Here is a 25,141-nt window from a genome sequence, read left to right as displayed (position 1 = left end):
TTCATTCACCAACTATATTCTAGTGATTTAGTCCCTGCTCAAAAGTCAACATGCCAAATGTGGTTGGGGAAGAGTATATACATGAAATAATTTATGAAAACAATTTAAATTATGAATGAATTTTGTAATAGAATATTCAGAGTGAATGGATAATCATTTCAATTATATCCGAATGATGTAAGCCTCATAAGGTAATATGTTAAATGTGACTAGGTAGGAGAATTTATATTATATATAGATTATCCTCCTAATTACATTTAACACATTAACTTTTGAGTCTTGAATCATTGTGATCGAATTAGTAAGATTGGGATAGAATCGCAAGAGAAATCGCCTAAAAAGTGCAAGAAATAGCATAAAAATAGCAAAAAAGAAATAAAAAGATGATATTTTCCATATATCACGAGAAATGGCGAGATATCGCCGATTTCCCACCAATCTCGTTTTGGCCTGTGTTTCGGTTCGGTAAGGACCAATATCCCCGCATTTCAGCGATATTTTCTTCTATGGAGCAAAGTATATGAGTCAGGGGCTTTTTTTTGCTAAATTAAAAAAAAAAAGTTTTCAATATAATTGTTTATATATTTTTTTATATATATATTTTGATTAAATAAAGAGTAAATATATATAATTGTTTATATATGATGAATTTATACCATATATCATCATCCCGGTAAAGTAATTGTTTATATTTTTTTCTGCAACAAGATGCGCTTTCTTGGGAGGTATATAGGGAAACTGGGGTTGGGGTAATTCCATAAGCGTTAATCTCCCGAACATGATTGAACAAAATTCTCCACCATATCAAAAAACCACCCCTTAACTCCTAATCTCATTGTTTATATCTTTAACCCTCCAAGATGTAGAAAAATAGCCTTTTTATAGATTGGATGACCACCATGGGGGTTGGGATCGAATTTCTATCATCGTCAAACCCATTTCACGAGTAGTCTCCATGCCACGCTTGATCGCATATAATTCCAATCGAGTAATATTTCTCTCATTACTACTATCTGCCAAAGCAAAAATAACCTCCCATTCGTTTCGGGCATATTTACTCAAAGCAACCGTGTATTTTTAATTTAAACCGTTGGATGCAATCTGTTATATGTGGCGCGGTCACCGCCTTTGGCTGTAGCAATAAAAACCCGTTATAACTCAACGAGATGGAATCGGCACTGTCTAATTTTTATCGAATTGATTACCATCCAGTTTCGGAACGAGACACGGCACTGCGGTACGAAAAGAGAGCTTTGCATCGGCTGCTAGACTTCACGTTTGACATAGACTCGAGAACCAAAGAACCAGAGATAGGGAGAAAAAGAGCGCGAGGGAGTTTTTTCGCAGAACAGTAACTGCTCTGGTTTGCGATTTTGTTCTCAAAGGAAAGGAAAATATATACCCGTTCAAATCACTCGCTTTTGCAGGTACAGTATATCGTCTTCTTTTTTTCTTAGATCTGTTTATATACTCTCTCCGTTGTTTCTTATTCTTTTCTCCTCGATTGGTCGCCGTTTATTTCTTTCGTTTACCCTTGTTTTCTATACTTATTTATCTTGTTGTGCACCTCTTAGATCATCGCATCATCCTTATATTTTTCTCCCCTTTAAAATCTAAATATTAGTTTATTACGATATTGAACAACTCCCTGTTCCAGCAATCCTGATTATTCAGTTGTCAACGACGATTATTAATTGCGTCGAAGACACTATATCTTTCCTTCTGTAGCAGTTGGTGGGCTCTTGTGTAAGGATGGCATTATTAGAGAAACACCTTGATTCCTTCTGAAATATATATATTATTTTTTTTTGATGGGGAACAGTCAGGGTAGTTGTTGGCGGATTAATTTCAGGCTCGATGTATGGCATAGGTTGTCATAGATGTGATGTAACCCAGGTTTAGGGTTAATCTTCCAGGATCTTCTAGAATGAAACCAGCACTCAACTACGGTTTTTGGAGGCTTTGGCTGAGGATTTTAGGGGTTATAAGGCTGCTGGGATTGTGATTTCAGGTCTGAAATTTAATAGGAATTCAACTCAGATTTGGAAATTCCAGTCCTTGGCCAACTGGGACTCAGTTCGGGTTAGGGTTAGGGTTTTGGGAATGGGCTTTGGTTGGTAGGGGGAAAGTGGATAGGGCTGCTGGTTATATTATTCAGAACTGTTTCCTCCTGTAGATGTTCTTCAATCAGAACCAGATCTGATGATTAGGACTTTTAAGACATTTTCAGAATTTGAATTTCTTGAAAGTCTGCAAATTCAAGGAAGAAGATGAATTGCAGTTCTTGTTTAAACTTCAGAAATAAGGCTGTTCTAGGCTTAAGGCCGACCAAAAGGGAAGGAAAAAGGGTTCAATTGGGGCTCGGAATATGGTTTTCCTATTAGTGTTAGAACTGTAAACGTGGGGAAGAAGAAGAGGAGGAAAGATGGCTTCTAGGGCTTAGGGTTTGCAGTGGGGAATGACTGCAACTTACTTGAGTGCTTTGAAATCGAATGCGTAACTGTCTGTATGCTTTGTTGATCCTAGTATGCTGCTGGATTGATGAAGAAGGCAAAGAGAATTATCAAATTGTAGAAGATAAACTTTCTACCCAGTTGTAGGGTCCTAAAGGGATACCCACGACTTCCCAAGTCGAAATTCACTCAATTAATCAATTCATTGATCCAAAACTGAAGTTTACTTCAACTGACTTGGACTCAAATAAGGAAACTTGGTTGCTAAGCAACCCTCACTTACTTGACTACAACAACGACAACAATAAGCCTTGTCCCAACTAAATGGGGTCGGCTACATGGATTATTGCCTTCCAAACAGTTCTTTTTGGGTGGTCCTGGATCTGGTTCACATCAGTATGACATCAAATAGTTGGGATAAAGCTTCTTGTTGTTGTTGTTGTTGATGGGATTCAAGCTATTTACTGTTCTGCTGCTGGGTGGCAACCCTAGGGGCTTCTCTTAGCCTTGGTTCTCTGCTTGTTGGCTTCTGCATTGCTAATTGCAGAACGTAATGGTTCAGATTTTTGGTACCCGAATGGATGGATGAAGGGGTAGGGCTTGGGTTAGGATTAAGGTGGTGAGAATGAAAAGGATTTTTTTTGGGGGGGGGGGGAGGGGAGAGAGAAGGGGTGGGGATTCTAGAACACATTACCCAGGCAGGGGGCTTTAATGGCAGGTCAAGTAGATTGATTTCACCGTCAGACCTAGGAACCAGGATTTTAAACCCTCCTGGACTTTTAACAACCTCCCAGGGAGGATGGTTGAAGGAATAATTATGAAATCTGAAAATTACTAATAAGAAATTCAAATTTTACTAATAAGAAATTCTTAACACGAAATTCAAAATTTAAAATTTGAAAACTAATAACTAGAAGTTAGTTACTTTTGAGAAATATAGAATTTGGCAAAGGGAAGAGGTCCAACTATGAATTGCCAAAGTTCAAGGGGTATTAGTAATTGTTCCCAAAATAAATGAAAAATACAAGAATGAGAAAAGTGAACCTGTAGAGGGGATGTTCCATTGTGGCATTTTGATGAGGGGTTTGTCTGTTCAAGAAGCGCTTTGGGTCACACGACCAAGTTGTTTTGTCATGTTACCTGGATCTGCATCATTTACTTCCTACCGCTGCAGTTGCATTGGGTTGGCAAATATGGTGATCCACAGGTTCTTCCTGGTTTTGTACTTCCTAAGTATTTCCTGCAGCTGTGGCCTTAGCAAATGTGCTGATCCAATGGTTGACACCCAACCTTGATTTTTGAGATCAACATTGGTTGTCAACCATTAGATCAGAGGTGGGGCACCACAACCGTGGGAAGTACAAGATCAGGTTGAATACCATTTTACCTAGCTGTTTGTGTTGAGTGACCCTACTCCTAAAGACAGGATTCTGTGTAATTCCATAGTAGCATCTTTTGATTTGCAATCTAAATGCACTGAGATTGGAGTTGAGTATGCTCCTAGCTCCTAACCCTTAGTATTTTTCTGGACTGTGCATGCGATTATTGGGGTTCTGATGTTATGAATCACCTCCAGGTTTTTAGTGACTAGTGAGAATAATTCATGTTGTATTTATTATTTCACCTTTATGTTTTTTTTCTTGTGTTTTTTGTTTTCTGTGGATTCATGAAATTGTTTTTAATTTGGATTGGAGATTGAAATTCCTTTTTATCTTTTTAACCATTGGGTCTCCAATATCTACTATGTTTTCTAAACAAGTAATGGGATCGTAATCTCAGGCGCTGGACTTCCAAATCCCACTCTCTTGACTCAATTTGGAATGCTATTTATTTTGATGTTTCCTCTAGAATCATTTGTATTCCCCATCCCCCGTTGTTGATTTCCCAAGGAACAGGCTCATTGTTGCTTCTTGGGGGCTCAACTCCCAAATCCATCCTTCTCTTTGATCCTTCCTTGTTTGGATCCTTCTTGTAGTTCATTGCTTTGTTCCTTTAATATATTATTATTTATTCATCCAAAATAATGTAATGGGATCGAAGGTTGCAACAACTTAACTGTCCTTGTTGTTCACCCCTTCAGCGTGTGGGCCCAATCCCCTAACTTCTTCCCTCCCCTAAACTTCCTGACAGAGAAATAGCCAATGACGCTGACCTGAGCGAAACTACATATCCATACAGTTCTGGTTGTTGGTAATATTTAAGTAACAATATAACAGATTATTCAAAAATAAAAAATATGAAAAATCTAGAATTACATTTGATATCCTTACATTCTGGCAATAACTTTAACTTGGTACTGCTGTTGCAGTTTGTATTGATAAATTTGAATAAAAGCTAGTTTATTTAAGTTGCTAGATGTATAGGAATCTGTCTTTGCAAATGCTTTTGGGAAAAATCAAGGATAGGCAACTAACTTGCCGGTTCTTTTTCTTTTTTTGGTTGTAGGTCTGCTAGATTTCTTTACTTTTGAGAAGCAAAGATGGGAGAGAGAAAGGTATTGAATAAATACTATCCACCAGATTTTGATCCCTCAAAACTGCCTCGTCGGAGGCAACAGAAGGACAAGCAAATAAAAGTTCGCATGATGCTTCCCATGAGTATTCGTTGTAATACCTGTGGAAACTATATATACAAGGGGACAAAGTTCAACTCCAGGAAAGAAGATGTTATTGGTGAGGTAACAAATTTTTTTAATTATATGTCATCCAATGTTTTTTAATTTTTACCATGCTAAAGGATTTCTTTCGATGCTGTATATTTGCAACTTGTAACTCATACTTGCAGTAAATTAGTAAAATTATACAAATCAATTTATTCAGTGAGCATGACTGCATATCTGCCTCTCTTTCTCCTGCACACTCACTTTCCCTTACAAGTTGAACCTGTATCACATTCACATGTCAAACATGTATTCAGTTCTATATGAAATAAAGCATATATGTCAGCATTTTGGGGTCTTACCTGTCAATATGAAACTCTTTATCTATATCTGGGATAATGCATCCTGAACTCTTTATACAAATCAATGGTTGCATGGATTGTATGATTGGTTAATACATCTTTTTCTTTTGATTCAAACCCTTCTATGTTATGATTGCTACTTAATTGGATTTAAGTGTTCCTTGCTTGGTGGGCCTGCTAGCAATTGAATAAAGGTTGATCCCTAGTTCTGCATATGCATACATTGTTCTCGACACTGAGTATGTAGTGGGGCACATTGAATATGTGATTCCCCTCGAGTTCTTTGATGAGATAATACTGAGATTATCTGACTGTTTCGTTAACTTTTCTGCTGTCTCATGTCTACCTTTAGATAACCAAAATACCTAGGATCTAGTTCCAAGCTTGTTGCAGCAGATTATCAATGCAGGAGTTGGGAAATTGCTGGATTGATTGTAGTCTGTGAGAGGATTTGAAACAACTGTAAAAAGAAAAAAAAGAAGAAGCCCTATATCTTCTTTGTTAGGTAAATAAAGATTTCATTAATAAAAGAAAAAAGGCTATGCTGTACGAACCGCAGGCCAAAGAGAGCGTCAAGTCAACTGTGTAAACCGATATAATGCTCAAGAGTGACGTAACCCCCAACTTGAGGGCTAAAATACATGATTAATCTGCTTGAATCTGCAGTAAAGTTTTTTTTTTTGGATGAATGAATAAATAAAGTAACCGAAAAAGGATAAAACAAGCAACCTTTAAACAGGAGGCTGGAAAGAGGAATTGAAACCCCAGGATACAACAATAAGCTTGTTCCTTGGGGTGTCATTTATGGGGGGATGGGCAAACGAAGAACTCAGATGGCCTTCCAAATCATGTCAATAGAGCGGGATTTGTTGGTCTATCTTTTGAGATTGCGTTTCCACCAAAGATGATGAACAGAAGCACCGAAAACAAGCTTACCGATCCGGTCTCAAATGGAGGAACCTGAAAATCTTCTCAAAACCTGAGACCAATTTCTAGCAAACCCAAAGGAGCGAGTGGGGCCAAATAGAAGCTAGGGCTTTTCTCTAAAGGGAGTTGGAGAAAGGGCAAAGGAAGAATCGGTGGTTAAGGTCCTTATGGTTACACCAACAAAGGGTACAATTTGAGAGTAAATGGATGTGATGCTAATGAGGAAAGCTTGGGTGGGAAGGGCAAGCATGAGGGCTCTCTAAAGGGTAAGGGAGTGGCTGGGGATATGACCTTTAAACCAGATCGACGGGGGACAAGGAGGGTTGAGGGAAGGGGTACGGAGGAGGTCCTAGGCCGAGGACGAGGTGAAGGTTTTAGTGGGGGTAGGGAGCCAAACAGTAATATCATGAAGGGAATTTGAGAGAGCAGGGAGAGAATTCCAAACTTGTGTGAGACAGGGGTTGGGGGTAGGGGACCTGGAGGCTGGAGCCATCAGAAATGAAGGAGAGGGGGTGGATTTAGGAATGTGGGTGTTGTACATAGTGCGGGGGCCAAGTGGGGGGGGGGGAAGAATGCCCATTGGATGCCACAGGTCTAGCCAAAAGTAGGTGGTGGTACCAGTGGAGATAAGACTAGAGATCGCCATGAGCGCACGCGGCATCAGAAGGATAAGCTTTTTCCAAACCCAGGAAGGGTTGGAGACGGTCCAGAAGGAGCCAGAACAGAGGAGGTAAGAGTGAACCCAATTGACCCAAATGGAACCCTGTTTGGATACAATCTTCCAGATGAGTTTGAGGAGGTAGGACATATTGACATCCAAGATGGGGCGAATGCCAAGGCCCCCTTCGGATTTTGGGCGACAGTTAACTAACCAGCTGATGGATGAAGGAAGCGGGAGGCTTCTTGACCCTTCTAGAGGAAAGCACAGAAAAGAGATTCCATAGCAAGGATGGTGGATTTAGGGAGGGAAAAGATACCACACTAGTAAAGATAAGACGAGTGGAGAACTGATTTGATGAGCACAACTCGGCCAGCAAAAGAGAGAAGCTTGCCTTTCCAGAGTTGTAGCTTTTTGCGGAGATGGTCAAGCATGGGGAAACAATGGTGACGAGTGAGTCTACCACGGATAAGGGGAAGACCAGGGTAGGTCATCGGGAAAGAACTAGACTTGAAACCTGTAAGCTGGAGAAGAGATGAGCGCAAGGAATCGGGAATACCAGAGAGGAAGATGGCAGACTTATCAAGGTTAACTTTGAGGTTGGAGAGGGACTTAAAAGTGGAGGGCTGAGAGGATGGAGGAAATGGATTGATGATCAGCTTTGGAGAAGATCATTAGATCATCGGCAAAAGCAAGGTGGGTGAGATTGAGGGACTTGCATTTGGGAATGGGGGAGATGAGATGCTGATTAGTGCTGGATTGGAGGATACAAGAAAGAACCTCTAAGGCAAGAGTGAAGAGGTAAGGAGAGAGGGGACAACCTTGATGAATACCAACACGAGAAGGGAAGTCACCAACCTGGGAGCCATGAGTGATAATGGAGAAGTGGGGGGTAGAGATACAAATCTCAATCCAGTGGATGAAGGAGGGCGGGAATTTCATAAGAGAGAGATCATCACTAATAAAGTCCCATGGAATAGAATCAAAGGCTTTGTGGAGATCAACCTTCATAAGAGCAGCAGGGGAGTGGGAGGACCTATTGGATCCGCGAACAATTTTCGCACAAAGGAGGATATTATCCGCTATGTTACGACCAGAGATGAAAGCAGATTGGTTGGAACTCACAAGAAGGGGCATAACCTTCTTGAGTCTGTTCGCAAGGACCTTAGAGATGAATTTATAGAGGAGGTTGCAAAGGAAAATAGGGTGGAAGTACGAGAGAGAAGAAGCCCCCGACTTTTTGGGAATAAGATAGAGGAAAGTTTGATTGATGGAGGAGAGTTGGGAAGGGTTGATGAAGAAGCCCATATTGAATCCATTAGGCCCAGGGGCATAATTAGGCTTGTGGGAGCAAATAGCGAGAAGAATTTCCTCAGTGGGAGGAATAACATTGAGGGAAGGGAGAGAGGAGGGGTCAAGAAATTTGTTGTGGAGATTAGGGGGGGGGGGGGAACGAGGGGGGAGAGAAGAAGGGGAGAGGAGATTGGTGAAGAAAGAGGCGACTTTGGCCTTGTTACTAGGAGGATCGGAAATCCAGGAACCATTACTAGAGAGAAGGATGTGAATGGAATTGTGATTGAGGCGAGCTTTAAGGGAACGGTGTAAATAAGAGTGTTGGAGTCCCTGAGGTCAAGCCATTTGATTCGAGCTTTTTAGTGGAGAAAACTTTCTTCTTGGGAGGTAAGAGAGGAGAGCTCCCTAGAGAGCAAGATCTCAGAGCCTACCAAAGAAGAGTTGGAAAGGTCATCATGAATGAGGGACTGGATGCGGAGAAGATCCAATCGACAAGTAGTAACCCTAGAGGAGATATTACCAAAGGTGGAAGCGGTCTAGGAATGAAGGGCTTCTTTGGTGTTTCTGAGCTTACGCGTGAAAGCAATGAGGGAGAGAGAATGGCAGTGAATCGGCTTCTCCCAAGGCCTCGAAAGAGTAGGCAAGAAGGAAGAACGAGTAGTCCACATGTTGAAGAATTTAAAAGGCTTTGGGCCAAAGGAAACAATGGGAAGGATATGGACAAGACAAGGGGAATGATTGGAAAGGCTTGGAGGGGAGAAAGAGGCATTGGAGAGCCAAGAATCATTAGTGAGGAATCGGTCTAGCTTAGAAGCAATTCTAGCCGAGCCCACACAGTGGTTATGCCAAGTAAGAAAATGGCCCAACCAACGGAGATCAGAAAGGCTAGAGTCTTGGATACAATAGTTGAAAGCATCAACCGCAACCGGGTGAGGGGGGTGCCCACCAATACGTTCATGGAAAGGGCGGACAATATTGAAGTCTCCACCAATGCACCCAGGCTGGTCCCCGTGGGATGAAGAGATGCAGAGGATATCCTCCCAAAGAGGGATACGGTGGGAAGCATGATTGAAACCATAGATGATGGTGATAAAGAAAGGGTGAGATGGGGAGGGGGGGGGGATATGCTGAGGTGCATGAATTGGGGAGAAGAGTTTTTGAGAGAAATTTGGAATTTTGAGGGGTCCCAAAGAATCCAAATTCGCCCATTAGAAGAATGATCATTATTTGAAATGAAGGACCAAGAGGGGGCTATAGCTCGAGCAATCCGATGGGCATTATTTTGGAGGACATGGGTTTCATAGAGCGCACAAAATATGCAGTAAAGTTAGGCTTTTCACCCTGCTGTTTAGGGCAAATAACAGGTGATCATCAGCTTAATATAATCAATAATACCCTGTGGCGACAGGGTTTTGACTTCCAACTCATGCAGTTAGGGTGGTGGAGGGTCTGGGGTTAACTTAGGATTTATAAAGGGGAAAAGCGGGGTTCGGTTAAGCTGTTGATGAAAATAATTCTGTTTTAACAGATTTTCAATTTCAGAATTCTTCCTCCTAAGACTCTTTGAGGGTGGCTGGGTTATGATTGAAGCTAGGGCCTAGGGTTAAGGATGTGGAATCCACAAGGGAATGGGATTTAGGTGAAGGGTTGAAGAGAAGTGGATTCTGAATGTCTAGGGTCTAGGGGTTGAATGAGGGAATAGGGTAGTGAAGGAATTAGGGTTAGACTAGGGTTAGGTTGGGCTAAAATTGGGAGGGAAGGTCATTAGGGTTTGGGGGGGGGGATGAGGTCCCTGAAGTTTGGGACAGATCTGACGGGTAGATTGTCGTAGATCTGACCTTGAATTTTAAGTCTTTAGAGGAGTCCGAAAATTCCAGAAAATAAAAGGGATATGGGGATTATGGTTTTTAAAGGATGAAGAATGGTTATGAAAGAGAAGAAGAAAGGAGAAAGGTAGGTGCTGGGGGTGGAATGGCTGCTTATGATGTAATCCAGTATTCCAGTCTAGGGTTAGGGGTATTTCAGTAATCTCCCTATACTTAGGGCTTGCCCAGGAAACTCCAGCAAATAAGGACTAAGACTAGGGTTTCAGAGGGTGTTTTCACACTTTCAAATCCAGTCACAGTGTGAACAGGGTTCTGGTTTTTTTTTTTTTTTAATCTGAAATCAGAAAGTAGGGTTTTCAGCAGGTTCGGCTGGGGTAGATGGGGATCTATCTTTGCTGGTCTACAATTTCAGAACTAGGGTTCAATGAGTCAGAGGGTCTACGAGGTCTGGATGATCTAGACTTGGGGTTTTAGAAACTTTTAAAATTCTGCAGAATTCTTCCTGGGAAGAAGATGAAGTGCAGAATTTTCAGACTTCAGGGAATTTAGGTTTTAGATGGTCCAATCGGGCTGAAACTAGGAGGGAAGATCATTAGGGTTAGGGGGATAAGGTTCCTAAAATTTGGGACAGATCTAATAGTTAGATTGCTGTAGATCTGACCTTGAATTTTTGGTCTAGGAAAATGTCCGAAAATTGCAAACAAATTCCAGAAAATTAGAAAAGGGGTGACAAGGGTAGTGGGGTCACGGCTTTAGGGTTTGGGTGGGTGGCTAAGGGTAGGGTAGGGAAGGGGCTGGGGTTGGGGAAAAAGGACACTTGAAAACTGCTGGAATTTTGAACATTCTTGGACCGTCACAAGCTTGAAGAAGATGCTGAATATTGAAGAAGCTTTTGAAAATCCGCCGAGGCCCCTCACAACCAGAACCCAGGTCCTTACTCAATAACTTTTCATTCAATTACACTGCAAGTAGAGGCTATTTACAGCCTAAAATAAATGACTTTGACTGGGGTTGGCAATCCCTAATAGATAGGTTCCCAACTCTAGAATAAAATAGTCAAAACAGAATTAAATTACTACAAGACACAGCCATAGGATTGGAATCTTGTAAAGACACTTCTTGGGATTCAACCTACACTTCCAAATAAAATCCAACTCTAAAAATAAGAACCCCTTTGGATAAGGAAACTTATCTTACCCACAGTTAACTAATTCAACACAAATTAAACTCTCAAATAACTTTCAATCTACTAAGTCAAACAAAAAACAAAAGGTATATCCATGACCTTTGGATTGAGGGGAGTCTATCCAGAACCATTTTGAGCCCTAAAAAGGGGCTGGAGAATATCCAAAATACCCTTCGGGGGCATTCCGCCAGCTTGAATTAGCTATTTGGATCTGGATCTTTTGGACCCCTTTTTTTTGGGGGGGGGGGGGGGGGGGTCCTTGTGTTGACATCAGGTTACTTGTTGTTGAAGAGAACACTTGAACGCTTGCAGAAATTATGAAATTCCAGGGCTGCCGCAAGCAAGAGAGAACTTGAGAGTTTGCTGGATATTGTAAAACACAGCAGCTGTGGCTTCCTTCGTTGGAACCATGACTGCTCACTAAGTCACTTTCAATCTTTTTCTTTATTCAGCAATCATCAACCCGTGTGCTTATGGGGGGTGGCTCTATTTAACAGCCTTACAGTTGAAGGAAATCACGCTAGGAAACAATAAAGAAGACTACTTGGATGAGGATTCAACTCATAAGACAACTAGAAAATGAATTCTGTTTTAAGACTTTAAGTACTCCTAAACAAATTAACCAAGGAACTCCTAACTTAAGAAGGAACCCAACTTCCACCTGTCCCCTTCCCCGATCCTTATGGGATCGTGCCATTGCTTCCATTTGGCCTCGCTCGACGTGCTCTCATGGATTTGCCAGGGATTGGGCTTGGATCTTGAGAAACTTTGCTGGTCACTCTATTTGCGATCGAATTGGCAAGCTAGTTTTCGGTGCCACCATCCACCATCTATGGTGAGAGCGTAATATGAGAAGATGGACTCCCAAATCCCGTTCTCTCGACCTGATTTGGGGGGCCATCTACTTTGATATTTCTTCCAGATTGTTATCTATCCCCCATCCCCCTATGGTTGACAATCTCAGAAATAGGTTAATTGTTAGTTTCTGGGGTCTCAGCTCTCCTCTTATCATCTCTCCCCGAGCTCTTTGAGCTCCCTTTGTATGCTATTTTGTTTGTTGCTGGTTTTTAATATTATTAGTTATTCATCCAAAAAAAAAAGAAGGAACCCAACTTAGAAACCCAAATGAAGAGAGACTTCCACTTGACTTGCGATTCCCATTCTACTAACGACTGCAACTAGGGAGACCCACTGGTCTCCTAACCTATCTAGGACTCTTCAGTAACTTGTCAAAACAATAACATATCAGAAATAAAAATAGAGTTGGACTCCTAGTACCAAGTTGAATCCAACTAAGACCTACTTGGACTCCAAAAGAGGGGGCAAAATGATCAATTTACTATTGCGTAAAATATGATACCCTCTGATCTCTTACGGTTGGGAGATAATTTTCAAAATTAAGAGCAGGCAAATTAACCACAGGAGATTGTATTTCACTATATTTGCCAAGGCACGGACTGTTTCATCATGGGAGTTGAGAACCTGATACTTTGTAGCTCTTCAGGTGCACCGGTTGACAGGGTGGGATAAAGTTGCACTCCACTTCAGTTGCCACTTGATTGAAAATGTGGAATGATTTACATATTTCTTGCAAATAAAGCACTAGTTAGATACATAAAATAAATCTAAGTGCTTCCAACATGTTTTTTCAATTCTCATTTAGTAGTTAATGCCTTAGTGGGAGCACCTCATATATGATTTATTTTTGTATTGAAACGATCGTTAATTAGAATTATATGCTATATTTAGGTAACCCAAATGATAGGATGTGGCATTTTAGCCTTTTTATAGTAAATTTCAGGTATAATTAAGTGTCTCATGCAGCAGATTGTTGATAGTGTCTCATGCAGGCGATTGTCAATGTTATCCTTCTTCATCATCTTTAAAACCTATATTCCATCCAAACTAATATTTTTAAGTATTTTGCAGACATATTTAGGGATCCAAATATTCCGGTTCTACTTCAAATGTACCAAGTGCTCTGCTGAACTGACAATGAAAACAGATCCACAAAATTCAGATTATGTGGTTGAGGCAGGTGCAACTCGCAATTTTGAGCCTTGGCGTGCTGAGGATGAGGTGACTGACCAATTTGTATATGTGTCTATATATCTTTAGCTGGATTCGAAATTAAATTCAAAGAGTCATTCTTAATTCATCGTTATTTATTTATTCAGGCAGTTGAAAAAGAGAAAATGAAAAGGGATGAAGAGGAGAAGGGAGATGCAATGAAATCCTTGGAGAACAGAACTCTAGACTCAAAACGAGAGATGGACATTCTTGCAGCACTGGATGAAGTGAAGTCAATGAAGGTATGTTTCAGTTCAATATTTTCTAAATTTGTGTATTCACTTCATATCCCATAATCATGTGGCCTAGAAGCTCCAGTATGGGGTAAATGATAATAGATTAAGTAGCAGTAGCCAAATGCTTGGGGATCATTGCTTAAAGCAATGGTAACAGGTTTGGTTGCTATGGAAAATGCTCAGGTTTATGTCTTGAAGATGGCCACTTTGTGCAAAAATTTCCAAAGGTTAGAGTTGACTCTAGACTCAGCCTACCCGTAACCTCACATGGGTGGGACCAGCCCCAAAAAAATGGCTCTTTAAGTAGTCAAAGGCCTAATGGATGTCCATTTTCATAAAGCAGTGCCCTTCTATGCTCTGCTCTCTGATTTATCAGAGTTTGTTGTGTTGTGCCTCCACTGAAATAAAGTTCTGCTTCATGTTTTTCTCCAGTCTAGACACGCAAACGTGAGTGTAGATGTGATGCTTGAGGCTTTGCAACGCACTACTGAAGAAAAGGTATGATAATTCTGTTGTCTACTTAAAGTCAATTCAGATTCATTTGTGCACATTAAACTACTCCAGAAATTCCCCCCCACCAAACCTCAAATTTTTTATTTTTTTTATTGAACTTGATTCAGAAATTTACATTCGGAATTCTTTCAGAGGACCAAGAATACAATGTTTTATATGTACTGGCTATCATTTTTGCACAAATAACTACGAGTCAATATCCACATAGTTCAGTTCTGGTCGCTGTTTTCTTTGTTTCCCTTAGAGCTCTGTTTTTTGGATGCTCAATGGGGATTGGACTCCTTGTGTAGAAGATGGTTTTTTTTTTCATCGATATTTATTTATTTATTTTTTGGGTATAAAGGTGTGAGAAGTCAGCTGGTAAGTCTAGTTCATACCGGTACTGGGGGTGTATTCCATTGATAGGGTATAATTGATCAAATCAAGCTGCTGTCCACCTGTAACTTGCCCTAAACAGCAGGGTTTACCCTGATTTACTTCTGGTTCAAGTGGTTGATCCTATCCTTCGGCCCTCATTTTGGTGGTTGCATAAAAGGTCTGAGGAGTGAGATTGTTAGGAGTTTTTTCTATGGGTGGGTTTGGACAAAAGGGGGGGAGGGGAGGCATATTTCATTGTTAGGTTTATAGCATGTGCAACTGAATGCAATGAGTACAAAAGAGAGGCTATATTAAGAATCACACTCTGCACATATTTGTCAGCAGCAGTGTAAAATTTCTAAAAATGAACACCAGCAATTTGGCAAGTTCAATAGAGTTGATGCCTAAATAATTCTTTAGAGGTAGATTAGAAGGGGTGGGACATGCCTTCAGGGGTAAAGTAATGATGGGATTCCATTATGTTTTAGGGCGCTGGAATTAGCTTTGCTGCTGAGGAATAGTTTTTCTGCAGAATCCCCAAGAGCAAAAAAGTAAAAGGTTATATTGAGGTGGAAGTAAACTTGGAGTTGATGTCTTTTTTTGGATGAATGAAAAATTTACTAAACAAAAAGGAGAAAATAGGGGGAGGGAGAAGAGAAGTACAACGGAGCAAAGTGGCAAAGCCCTGCAAAAGGCTACCAGGCACAAAGAGGAAACAAACAAAGAAAAGGACACAAAACAAAAACTGAGATCAAAGCCCAGGCTCACCTAAGGATTGAAGCTAGTTGATTTGAACACAAAGACCCCCTGGCTGAAATCTTAAGTGGGGCCCCTTGGATGGCTCCAAGAAGCCACCCAAAACTGGCCCAACTCTCTTTTAGGGGTGTTTTGGGCAATTTTGCCCCCTTCTTGATGCTGGAATTATTTCCAGATTAATGCTAGAATTTTGTTTGAGTTTAAATTCGTAAGTTGAGTTGTGTTTGCATTGGTCTTAGAAGTTTTGTTTTGATTAAAAGTTGTTTTGTTGAATCATGAGTTATCTTAAATTGGCACATGTGCTTAAGAGTTTTTATTAATATAAAATTCAGCATGTGCTTATTTAAGTTAAAGTCTTATTTTAGCATGTATTTTTTTAAACTTTTTTTAAGTAGTAGATTCCAATCCAAGAATTCTGGTCAAGTGGTGGGATCCTTTTCTTTTAAGGAATCCCACCTAAATTAGAGTGTTTTGAAAGCTATAAATAGCTTAGGATTTTATGTAATTTTCAGTTTTGGTGATTAATAAAATTGTTGAGTTTGGGACCAGGGTTTCCTAGTTGAGGGGGCCCTTGTGGAGTAAGAATAGCACAAGATTAGCGTCTTCTTCTTCATTCTAGCCTCCTACAATCAAGAAACGAGCAGCCCAGTCGACTACAGCAGCAATCCAAGTACACAGTCTTCCCTATCCTCCTCCACCTCCCTTAGGTCCCTTGCACTGCTCCCCTGCACCTCCCCTGTTCTGCGCTACATTCCCACGCCATGCGCTGCCGCACCTGTGCAGCAGCATCCCCAGCCCCTCCCCCAGACGCCTCCAGTCCCTCCAACGATCCTATTAGGCCCCTCGCCTACCCTATGACCCCTCCTTTCCCCCTCTGTACCCCCTCAGACTCTCTCTCTCTCTCTCACACTCTCTTGTGGCAATAGAAAAAGAAAGGAGAAAGAAAAGAAAGTTGAGTTGCCCAAGTTTTTCAAGAATTCTTGAAATTTTTTCCTCCAAAGTTTCCCTATTTTCCCCCTTTCAACCCATACCTATATGGATCCAAAGATTAATTAGTTGCTTTCCTATCCATCCTAGGAATGATATTTTCACTTCATCTTTTATTTTATTTTATGTTACATCCCATATTGATTTGGATATCCCAAAACCATTCCACTCGATCTCCTTAGAAGCCATCTGTTTTCCCCAAGTATTCCCATTCAACTCCCACCTAGACCAAAGCTATCCTTAGGATTCCCATACAATTTTTGGAATATTTGCTGGAAGATTCTGGGCAAATCCCAAATTCTAGGGAGATCCTCTTAGAAACCCTAACTGTAGAATTGGAATTACATCACTAGTGCTTTTTGTTTTTCTTCTTCTTATTCTTCTTCTTCTTGTTCTTCTTCTTCTTGGAGGGCATAAGCTCAACAATTAAGTCATTGCCGAGGTGGTGGTGTCCTTTGGTTTAACTTGAGCTTCTTCTACTAGCTTCTTCAACAATAAGAAAAATGCAAAATTATCTACTTAAATCTGAAAATAAAAACTGAAGCAAACTAGGAAACTACTACAAAAAACAGAAACTCCTCCATATCTAAAACCCGACCACATTAACAGATCCCCTGCCAGCCCCTTTTGGACCAGAATCTCAGGTAGGGTTCAGTTCATCTTGGTCCAGGTTGGAGCTCACATCAGTTCAAACAAGCACATGGAACTGCATCAGTCTCCCTATCTTTTTTGATCATCAACACATCTTTATCACTAGGGTGTGGTTGAACTACGTTACCATGATGTGAGTTGGAATCATGGTCATCATGCCTTCTTATATTATGATTCTTTTGTACTTTTGCATTCGATGTGCAAAACTGGATTATCCAATAAAAAGGTGTTTTGAGTTCATGAGGAGTAAGGTGCAGAACTGTTTTCTTGTTTACCCTGCCCCAAGTGAAACCTGATAAACTTTGGTAATTTTTGGAACTCATGTACTTGGGATAGCTGATCAAGTGGAATAATTTAATATTTCACTGCCTAACTTATTTTCTGTTGATGGTATTTTTGTAAGTGCACAATTAAGCTTAGAACTGTTGAACTATTCATGTGCTTTACAGGAGGAGAAATTGGAAGAAGCAGATGAAGAGCTCATAAAGTCAATTTTTTCACAGGTAAGTCTATGAAGTCCATCTTATGCTAGTTCACCATCTTATTTAACTGCTTATATTTTTGGGTGGAAATTCTGCAGCTCTTGGAGTAGGCTCTTCTCTTAGAAAGTATTGTTCCTCATATGGATTGCTCTAACTTTTATGAGTCCAATAATATTGCCCAGGGTTCAAAAAATTATGTTAGAAGGATCTATGATGATGACGATGATGATGACAATGATGATGATGGTAATGATTCAAATCAGCTTTCAACTGATGATGGGACATCGTTGCCAGTTAATTCAAAGGTATTTTACCCCGCCCATTCCCTTGATTATGAGTTTTATCTTTTTGTGGTGTCCATATCTGCCCTACGTTTTGGTGAACTGAAGGTAGTAGATTTCTGTTGCTGCTTGTGAGAGCAAATTTACCTTCCCAAGAAGTTATTTTTTAAGGTCTCTCTTTAATAGGAGATGCAACCAAAGAATATGAGAAAGAGGGTAGAAGATAAAACAAAGACATCACAATGGGGAACAGGTAGAATCATTTAGGAAGGGAGGGACCACAGAAGATGGGATCAATTGAAGGTGAAAGGAGAGGATCCAGTCACCACATGTGGTAAATAGATAAAACTCTTTAAAACAGACAGTTCCCAACCATTTAAAAAAAGAAATAATCTCATTAGCTCTTCAGAAATCCTATTATTGATAGAAAATCTAACCTCACTCTCTTAGCTCTCCTTGATGTGCTTTATATATATGTTTATTGATGTACAAATATGAAGAGGGATGTTAGGTACGCTTTATAGTGCTTATTTCTATTTAAAACCGATATAAAGTAAAATACATAATGAGGTGAAGAGCTGTTTACAATTTATTGGGATATAAGAGTTTATTGTTTTTTCTGGAGTAAACTGTAATGAGCACATGTTTAAAACTTATGGTAGTAGGTACTTTCACTTAATCTTATAAAATATGCTTACCTTTTATGTTCAACTCCTATAACTATTTCCCTATGAGAGATTAAGAGTCTTACCTTTGCTGAACACAGAAAGATGTGTTGCGAGGTACTCTTTCCCCTCTCTTTTTCTGTTCTCTCTCTTTTATCTGAAGTGGAAGAGCCAAGCCAAAGGAGGGCTTGAGTGGCCAAAATAGGGCCTATGAGGCAACCCCAGCATCCTAGGCCCTGATGGAGGACCAAACCTTAATAGGGGTATTTTGGTCATTTTGGATCTCCCTAGTCTCACCCAATTTGACTTAGTTAGATTCAGTATATTGTTAGAGTTCCATATCTACTTTTACTTTGTCATTGAGTCGTCGTTTGTCAAGTGACTCAAGTTATGATAGAGTTGCAATCCAAGTAAGAGTGTGTCAAGTTGGAATCTTATCTCAAATTGGGTTCCTTCTCAAGTTAGAAGCTCTTTGAGTTTTATTTAGTTCAAAGTTATTAAAACAGAATTCTTTCTTTGATTTACTTTCTAAGTTGAGACCTAGTAGGACTCCCTAAGTGTAGGGCGATGAATAAAGCCATTCATATTTAAATAAATCAATTGATTAATAAAAATTGATCAAAGGAAAATTGAGTGTTGGAGGGTTTCCAAGGAGGAAGGCCTGCAGCACCCTGGAACTTTCTATTTTTCTGCAACTTGGCAATCAATCCCCCTCTACAGCGAGTAACATTCCCCATCCCTGCGCCTACCATTCCCTCTTCTCTCCCTTGTGCAACCCTAATTCCCTCTGATTTCTCTTGCCACAGCCTCATAAGCATCCCCATCCCCAACCTCTCAACCCTAGGTCTCCCAATTCCCCCCACCCTAATCTCTTCCACTTTCAACTGCAAACTCCCTTCCCTCCCCTACCCTTTGACCCCAACAATAGCCCTATTCCCCTCACTCAAACCCCAACCTCCCAATTACATCTATCAAACCCTGAACCTGAATTCAGTTCTCTTTTGGATTGATTAATCATCATCCCTTTCCCTTCTCGACCTTTGAACATAACCCTAACCCTAGGCACTCTCCTAGAAATCCTAAAATTTAGGATACTCCTATTTTTTAAACCCTAGCCTTGGGAATTAAATCTGTAATTTAACTCTGTCAAAGGTCGTAACCCTATATCAGCTTGGCTGTAACCCATTCTCCTTCCCCATCAACCTTAAATTACCCCTTGACCTTTAGAAACCCTAGCCGCAGGTTTAGGAGTCAAATTCCCTTAGCCGCATTGTGTAATCAACCCTAATTTGCTGCTATTCATATGTGAATTGCCCTAAGTAGCCTTAACTGCAGGATCTTAAGAACCCTAATTTACTGCTGAATTTAATTTGAGTGACCCTATAGCTGACCCTCAATTCACACACACTCACACACGCGCGTGCGAACACGATGCTACATAATATATCCTTTGTTAGATATACCAAATCTATTGCTTGTCATATATTCTGTTGTGTCTACTGAAAACCAAACGATTATTGTTTGAAGTTCATAACTGAAATCAAACCTTGTGTGCCCCCTTTTCCCTTCTTTCTTCTATTAATTTAATGCACTACTTCGGCTTGTGCTTTGAATTTGGTTCTGTTTTACTGTTTTACAGTTTTACTTACAAGCATGGTAGAAGATCTCGCTCTCTCGAGAGATCTCGCCACCTTGAAAAAGAGAGATCTCGGTCGAGATATACAATTTTTTGGTGTCAACTCGGTGGCCCATCTCGGTGGGTTGTAGGGTCCCAATTGGGTTGAAACTTGGTATTTAGCTTATTTAAGGCCTTTTGAACACATTGATGGCCTTGGATTTGTCAAAAACAACCCTATATATGATTTCTAAGTCTATTCATAGTGTGAAACCGAAATGTAGTAGGATTAGGGAATGCAATGTTATACAACATGTAATATAGAACCTTTAAGGCATATAAATGAAAAGCAAGTATATCAAATGCATCAATTAACTTAAATGTTATCAAAATTCCATCTATATGAGTATCACAATTTCAATTTTCAAGAATAAAATAATTATACAACCATTAGAAGTTCTATATAAGTCATTAAATCATAAATTCATAAGACAAGTAGAGAATGATTGATTTTCCTTGTTGTAGATGTGTTAAGAGTAGTTGCAAGTGAAAATTTAGCCAAAATCCACAAAAAAAGGCAAAAATTGAGAGTTCCAGCGAGATTCAAGGTGAGATATGGCGAGATCTCGAGCGAGATATCCCAACTCTCTGCTCTCGACCTCCATCTCATCTCGCCAAGGTGAAAAAACGAGATATCTCGTGAGATCTCCCACCATGCTTACAAGTAGGTAGCTGTTGCATAAATAGCACGTACATTTAGTATACTGTGAGATATATTGTCTTTAAAGTTTCATTACAAATCAAGGTACACATTTTCTTGTTCTTCTCATACCATGGGAGCAGCAATATCTAAATTCTAATACATAATCTTTTGTCAGTGTGAACTCCCATAGAATTTTGGTCATAAATTTTATTCTCCTAAGAGCAAGGGAGAAACATATTTCAGCTAAAATTTGCAATGTTACCAAGAGATATTTATGTATTACTAGTATCTTAATCCTCCATACTTGGGTAGTTTCTTGACAGTGCATTTACACATAATTCAATTAAATTTAATCTCTCATCATCTGCTGCTATGAGCTGATACGTCTGTATACATGGAAGAAAGGTTCCGAACTTCGGTTTTAAGCTGGATGTTAACCTTTGTCAAAGCCAAAATATACCTGTCGAAAGCTACAGGATGGGCTTCAAAAGGTTAAATTAGAAAATAAATGAAGAATATTAAAAAAAAAAAGTGGTGGGTAGTATAGCTTACTATATTCTTCTTCTTCTTTTTTTTTTAAATTTTTTTTTAATGGCCTATTATACACAAAGTGGTGGAAACTATTCGCAAATTTGACTCTTGGGGGTGATGTGTTGCATTTTGTATGAGACATTGTGCTGTTTTGGTGTTGACAAAAACATTTTGGTCATTTAACTGAAATTTTGAATCAAACCTTGTAACCCTTTTCATATTTTTCTTGGGATGAATGAAGAATTCATTACCAAAGAGCAAGGAGTGAATCCTTTAATGGTGGTTTATTTTAAAAATGGTTTGAAGGGGATTGTAAACCGTAGAAATTTTAAATTATGCAGACTTATAATACAACTACTTTGTTATGCCACTTAGTGCTCTTATTTGTGGTCCGTCAGATCTTCATATCTTTCTTTTGTTCCTAATTTCTTAATCCTATCTTCATTGTTTAACAAAGGTTTTTTAGTTTGTCAACAGTTATGTTATATTGATTTCTATATTGAATAATTAACTTTGGAAACGAATTATTGTGTCTGATGCAGAGGAGGAAAGTTTCTGAAGAAGTGTGGAAACCGACCGATTGGCTGAGAAAAGGCAGTACTTTTGATAGCTTCCACAATAAAGGTAGTTCCACTGTTCACGCTGTTTAATTCTTTTTCATTCTGCAATTTCAGTATTCTTAATATTAAAAGTTTGCTTTCCACCAAAAAGTCTTGAAAAGGAAGATGAAAGGTTGCTACTATTGTGATCTTATTGGTATCTCATAAGCTTACACAATGAAGCAAGTCACCTCCTCTCTGTTGTGTAGTTTAAATAAGTGTATCTGTTATTCTTTTTAAGTGAGCATAATTGAGAAGATGAGAATCTGTGGAGAGAGTCAGTATCAGTTTCATTACTAAGTTGAAGAGAACAAGTAGGGATAAACCACTGTTTTTAAGAAGGGAAAGCCCTATGGCTTGCTTCAACTAAGTAGGTTTCCCAAAATTTTTAATAAAAGATCTTGATTCATGTAAGAAATGGATCTTTAAAGATTTTTGACTTGGGTTGACTCCATTACCAATTTTAATCTAGCTTTTACCTAAAAATGATTTTTGGCTAGGGAGACTTAATTTATCTAATCCCTCACCTAAGAGTGATGGTCTGGTGTTGGCTTTGGGGACCAAATGTGTTAAAACAAACAACAAGAGATCATGAATAGAAACGGAACCAAATCAATGCAACATAGGTGTTTAACGTAATTCATTCACCAACATGATGTGCTACGTCCACATGTGAAGGAGAGGAGCTTTCACCATCTATGGAAGAAGATAACAATGGAGGTCTCTCACCAATTGCCGTAATGGCATTACAAAACTCACCCAAAAACCCAAGGCAAAAATCCCCAAATTTCACAATGACTCAATAGGAGAACATAAGATACATATTTATAGAGTTTCAATCAGGTAAATGGGTGGTTGACAAATCAGGTCAGACCAAGCCCCCGGCTTCCATTACAAATCTTTGAACATGCATTCTTCAGGTCGCCCACCAAAATATATAGGTGCAGGTCAATGTTCGAAATAAGGTAAAAAAAATTCAGCTCACACATAGCGACCCACACCAGCCCACACAAAATGCTGTTGGTCATATAGCATCATATTAATGGGAGAGGGTAGGGAAGGAGAAAGAGGAATGGGATGGCCAGTTTGGTGAGGGCCAGTTAGGAGAATCAGGGTTGCCTGGAAGAAATTCGAGTTGCAGGGGAGATAAGAATACAAATCCTGACTGACTCTTTTCTACCTCGGCCATACCCTCTGAATATTCTTAACAGTAAGTAGCTGCTCCCCCATAAGTCCCTGCTACATGTCCCTGTCCCTTAATTCTGTCCTCCACATGTTTGGGAGTGTGTTTGATTCCCCTACAACCCTCCTATGGTAAAATAGTGTCCTATCGGACACCATCCTATTTCAACAAAAAACAACCATGTTCAAGATTTCCACCTTATCTACCTTAGGAAATCTAATCTTGTTTTGTTTTGTTCTGCGTTTGTTTCTTTTTCTAGACAGTATGTTTCTTTTGGCCTTTTAGTAAGCACATTCTCGACTGAAAAAGCTTTCGAGACCATGATGTGGTGTACTAGAGCATCAGTTTTCTTAGCATCTCGATCATTTCCATCAAGAGATAATAAATGTCATCAATCTTTGAGAATTTGTCTATTCTTAGAATGCCTTCTGCTGTTTACCATCCTTGTGATCTAGTCTTAAGTCTGAACCTCTGTTAGGTCTCCTTACTCTGGTTCATGTTCCATGATCACCTCCTTTTTGTCTTTTTGTGCTGAAGAAATTGGTGCTTGGAACCCATTGCATACGATCACATTGCTGTGGATCTCTCAATCCAAAACCAGTCTATTTTTCTTTTAGTTGTTACTATTCTTATTTTCTTTCTTTCTAGTTGATCCTTCAAACTGGTCATCTGCTATCTTCTTGTCATATCAATCTGCTCATTTAGTGTGGGCTCATCTCTTTTTGTTCTTCCAGGATTTTTTGTTTGACCAGCCCCTTAGACAACCTAGAAAATTTTCTCAAACTGCTCATGCCTAGACAATGGAGCCTGTTGTGGTGGGACCCTCATGCACTGATCCTTTTTCAAGTACCATTGTATCAAAACCAATATAGAGACCACTGGTATAAAGATCAAGTAATACATTGGCAAGAAAAGATGATGGAAGGAAAACCCCATATCCTTTAGTGACTTACCTGTTGCTCATGTTTTAGTTATTTAATCAGTAGATAGCTCTAGTGAAGATCATAAATTGCAAGCACACTCAAAAGTCAGTACTCAAAATACTGTCTTAGAGTAACAGATATCTTGGCAAGTTTATTATTATTATTCGGATTTTCTGCTAATTGTAATCAAATACATGAAATTTTATAGCTATAATATCTTTTGCGGTAATTAATCTGTTGTGTTTACCCCCTGTCAACCCCTGTTTGACAGAAACTGTTCGTGATTCTGAGTCTTCTAAGAATAACAAACATGTCTTCAAAGCTCCATCAGTCAGAATCTCTGTTGTGAAGAAACCTGTTTCACCTCCTACTAAAAACAAGCATGAGGGAGAGAAGAACAAGCAAGAGGAAGAACCAAGAACCAATGATACAACCAATGGACTCCAGTCGTTGTGTCAAGATTATGGAAGTGATGGAAGCGAGTAGCAATTTTGTAATCTAGCTACATAGACTTCAATGTTTGATGAAGTCAATTCTTTTCCTCTTTGAAACCTAACTCTTGAGCTGATTGTAGAGCCCCCTTGATGGTCATCATTTTGAGCTATCTCAAAATTAACCAACTTCAGATGATTGTCAGCCCACTCTAATATCACTTTTGACCTTTTCATCATCTTGTATTTACATAGGCAACTCTGATTCTGGTTCCAGCCAGTGGTGTCACCACTGCAAAGCTGGTGGCCAAGTAATAAAAGATTTTGAAAAAATACACAAGTAAAGCAATTAATTTTTTATCTAATTCTAAATATACAAAACAAGAGATCTTCATTTTTTGAGAAAAATATCTAAAGAAAAAGAAAAAATGCCTTATTTTGCAAACAAAATAGAAAGAAATTGAAAGAAAACTTGTAGAAAAGGCACTTACCGTGTTTGTCAATTTCCTCCACCATCTCATTGCGAGAGTTGAACTTCCTCTCATCTACCATCAAGAATAAATAATTAAAAAAAATAGTAATACTTCTATCCATATTTAACAATGGATTTGCATAAATTTTTTTATTAAATTTACTTACATAGTTACATAATTCACACTATACTAGAACTACCATTCAAAATATTAGTTTATCAACACTTAAGAGTTTTTAGTTTAAATCCTTCAATCGATCACAAGTCATTTTAAAGTTACTTCCCTATCATAGTAACCACATTTACATGCACATGATAAAAGGATGAAGTGAATAAGAAAAAGAAATAGAAAAGTAGATGTTAATTCAAATTATGTGATCCA

General features: G+C 39.3%; 1 protein-coding gene across 2 annotated transcripts; it reads left to right on the top strand.

The window, feature by feature from the left end:
• The first annotated feature begins 1,191 nt into the window (after nt 1-1,191).
• LOC149003558 (uncharacterized) lies at nt 1,192-25,042 on the top strand. Of its 2 annotated transcripts, XM_089136344.1 has the most exons (9): nt 1,192-1,427; nt 4,899-5,130; nt 13,234-13,383; nt 13,482-13,616; nt 14,043-14,108; nt 17,324-17,377; nt 17,539-17,661; nt 21,694-21,775; nt 24,128-25,041. In XM_089136344.1, exons 2-9 carry the CDS (start codon nt 4,933-4,935, stop codon nt 24,340-24,342), a joined length of 1,023 nt encoding a protein of 340 aa, XP_088992470.1. In that variant the 5' UTR covers nt 1,192-1,427; nt 4,899-4,932; the 3' UTR covers nt 24,343-25,041. The 2 variants fall into 2 exon arrangements, with proteins under 2 accessions (XP_088992470.1, XP_088992471.1); XM_089136345.1 differs by lacking the exon at nt 1,192-1,427 and having other exon boundaries at nt 5,033-5,125; nt 24,128-25,042.
• Nucleotides 25,043-25,141: the final 99 nt, after the last annotated feature.

The sequence above is a fragment of the Hakea prostrata genome, chromosome 10 (genome assembly GCF_041222555.1).
Source record: "Hakea prostrata isolate BN-2017 chromosome 10, UWA_Hpros_2, whole genome shotgun sequence".
NCBI classification, from domain to species: Eukaryota; Viridiplantae; Streptophyta; class Magnoliopsida; order Proteales; family Proteaceae; genus Hakea; species Hakea prostrata.
Note: the sequence above shows the minus strand (reverse complement) of the source record. Positions and strands in the feature narration are given on the sequence as shown.

What these genes read in the sequence shown, in the direction of transcription:
- LOC149003558 (XM_089136344.1), top strand. Translation starts at nt 4,933, where the DNA reads ATGGGAGAGAGAAAGGTATTGAATAAATACTATCCACCAGATTTTGAT. An exon ending in AAGAAGATGTTATTGGTGAG is followed by an intron (nt 5,131 to 13,233) that starts GTAACAAATTTT and finishes AGTATTTTGCAG; the next exon opens with ACATATTTAGGGATCCAAAT. An exon ending in CGTTGCCAGTTAATTCAAAG is followed by an intron (nt 17,662 to 21,693) that starts GTATTTTACCCC and finishes TGTCTGATGCAG; the next exon opens with AGGAGGAAAGTTTCTGAAGA.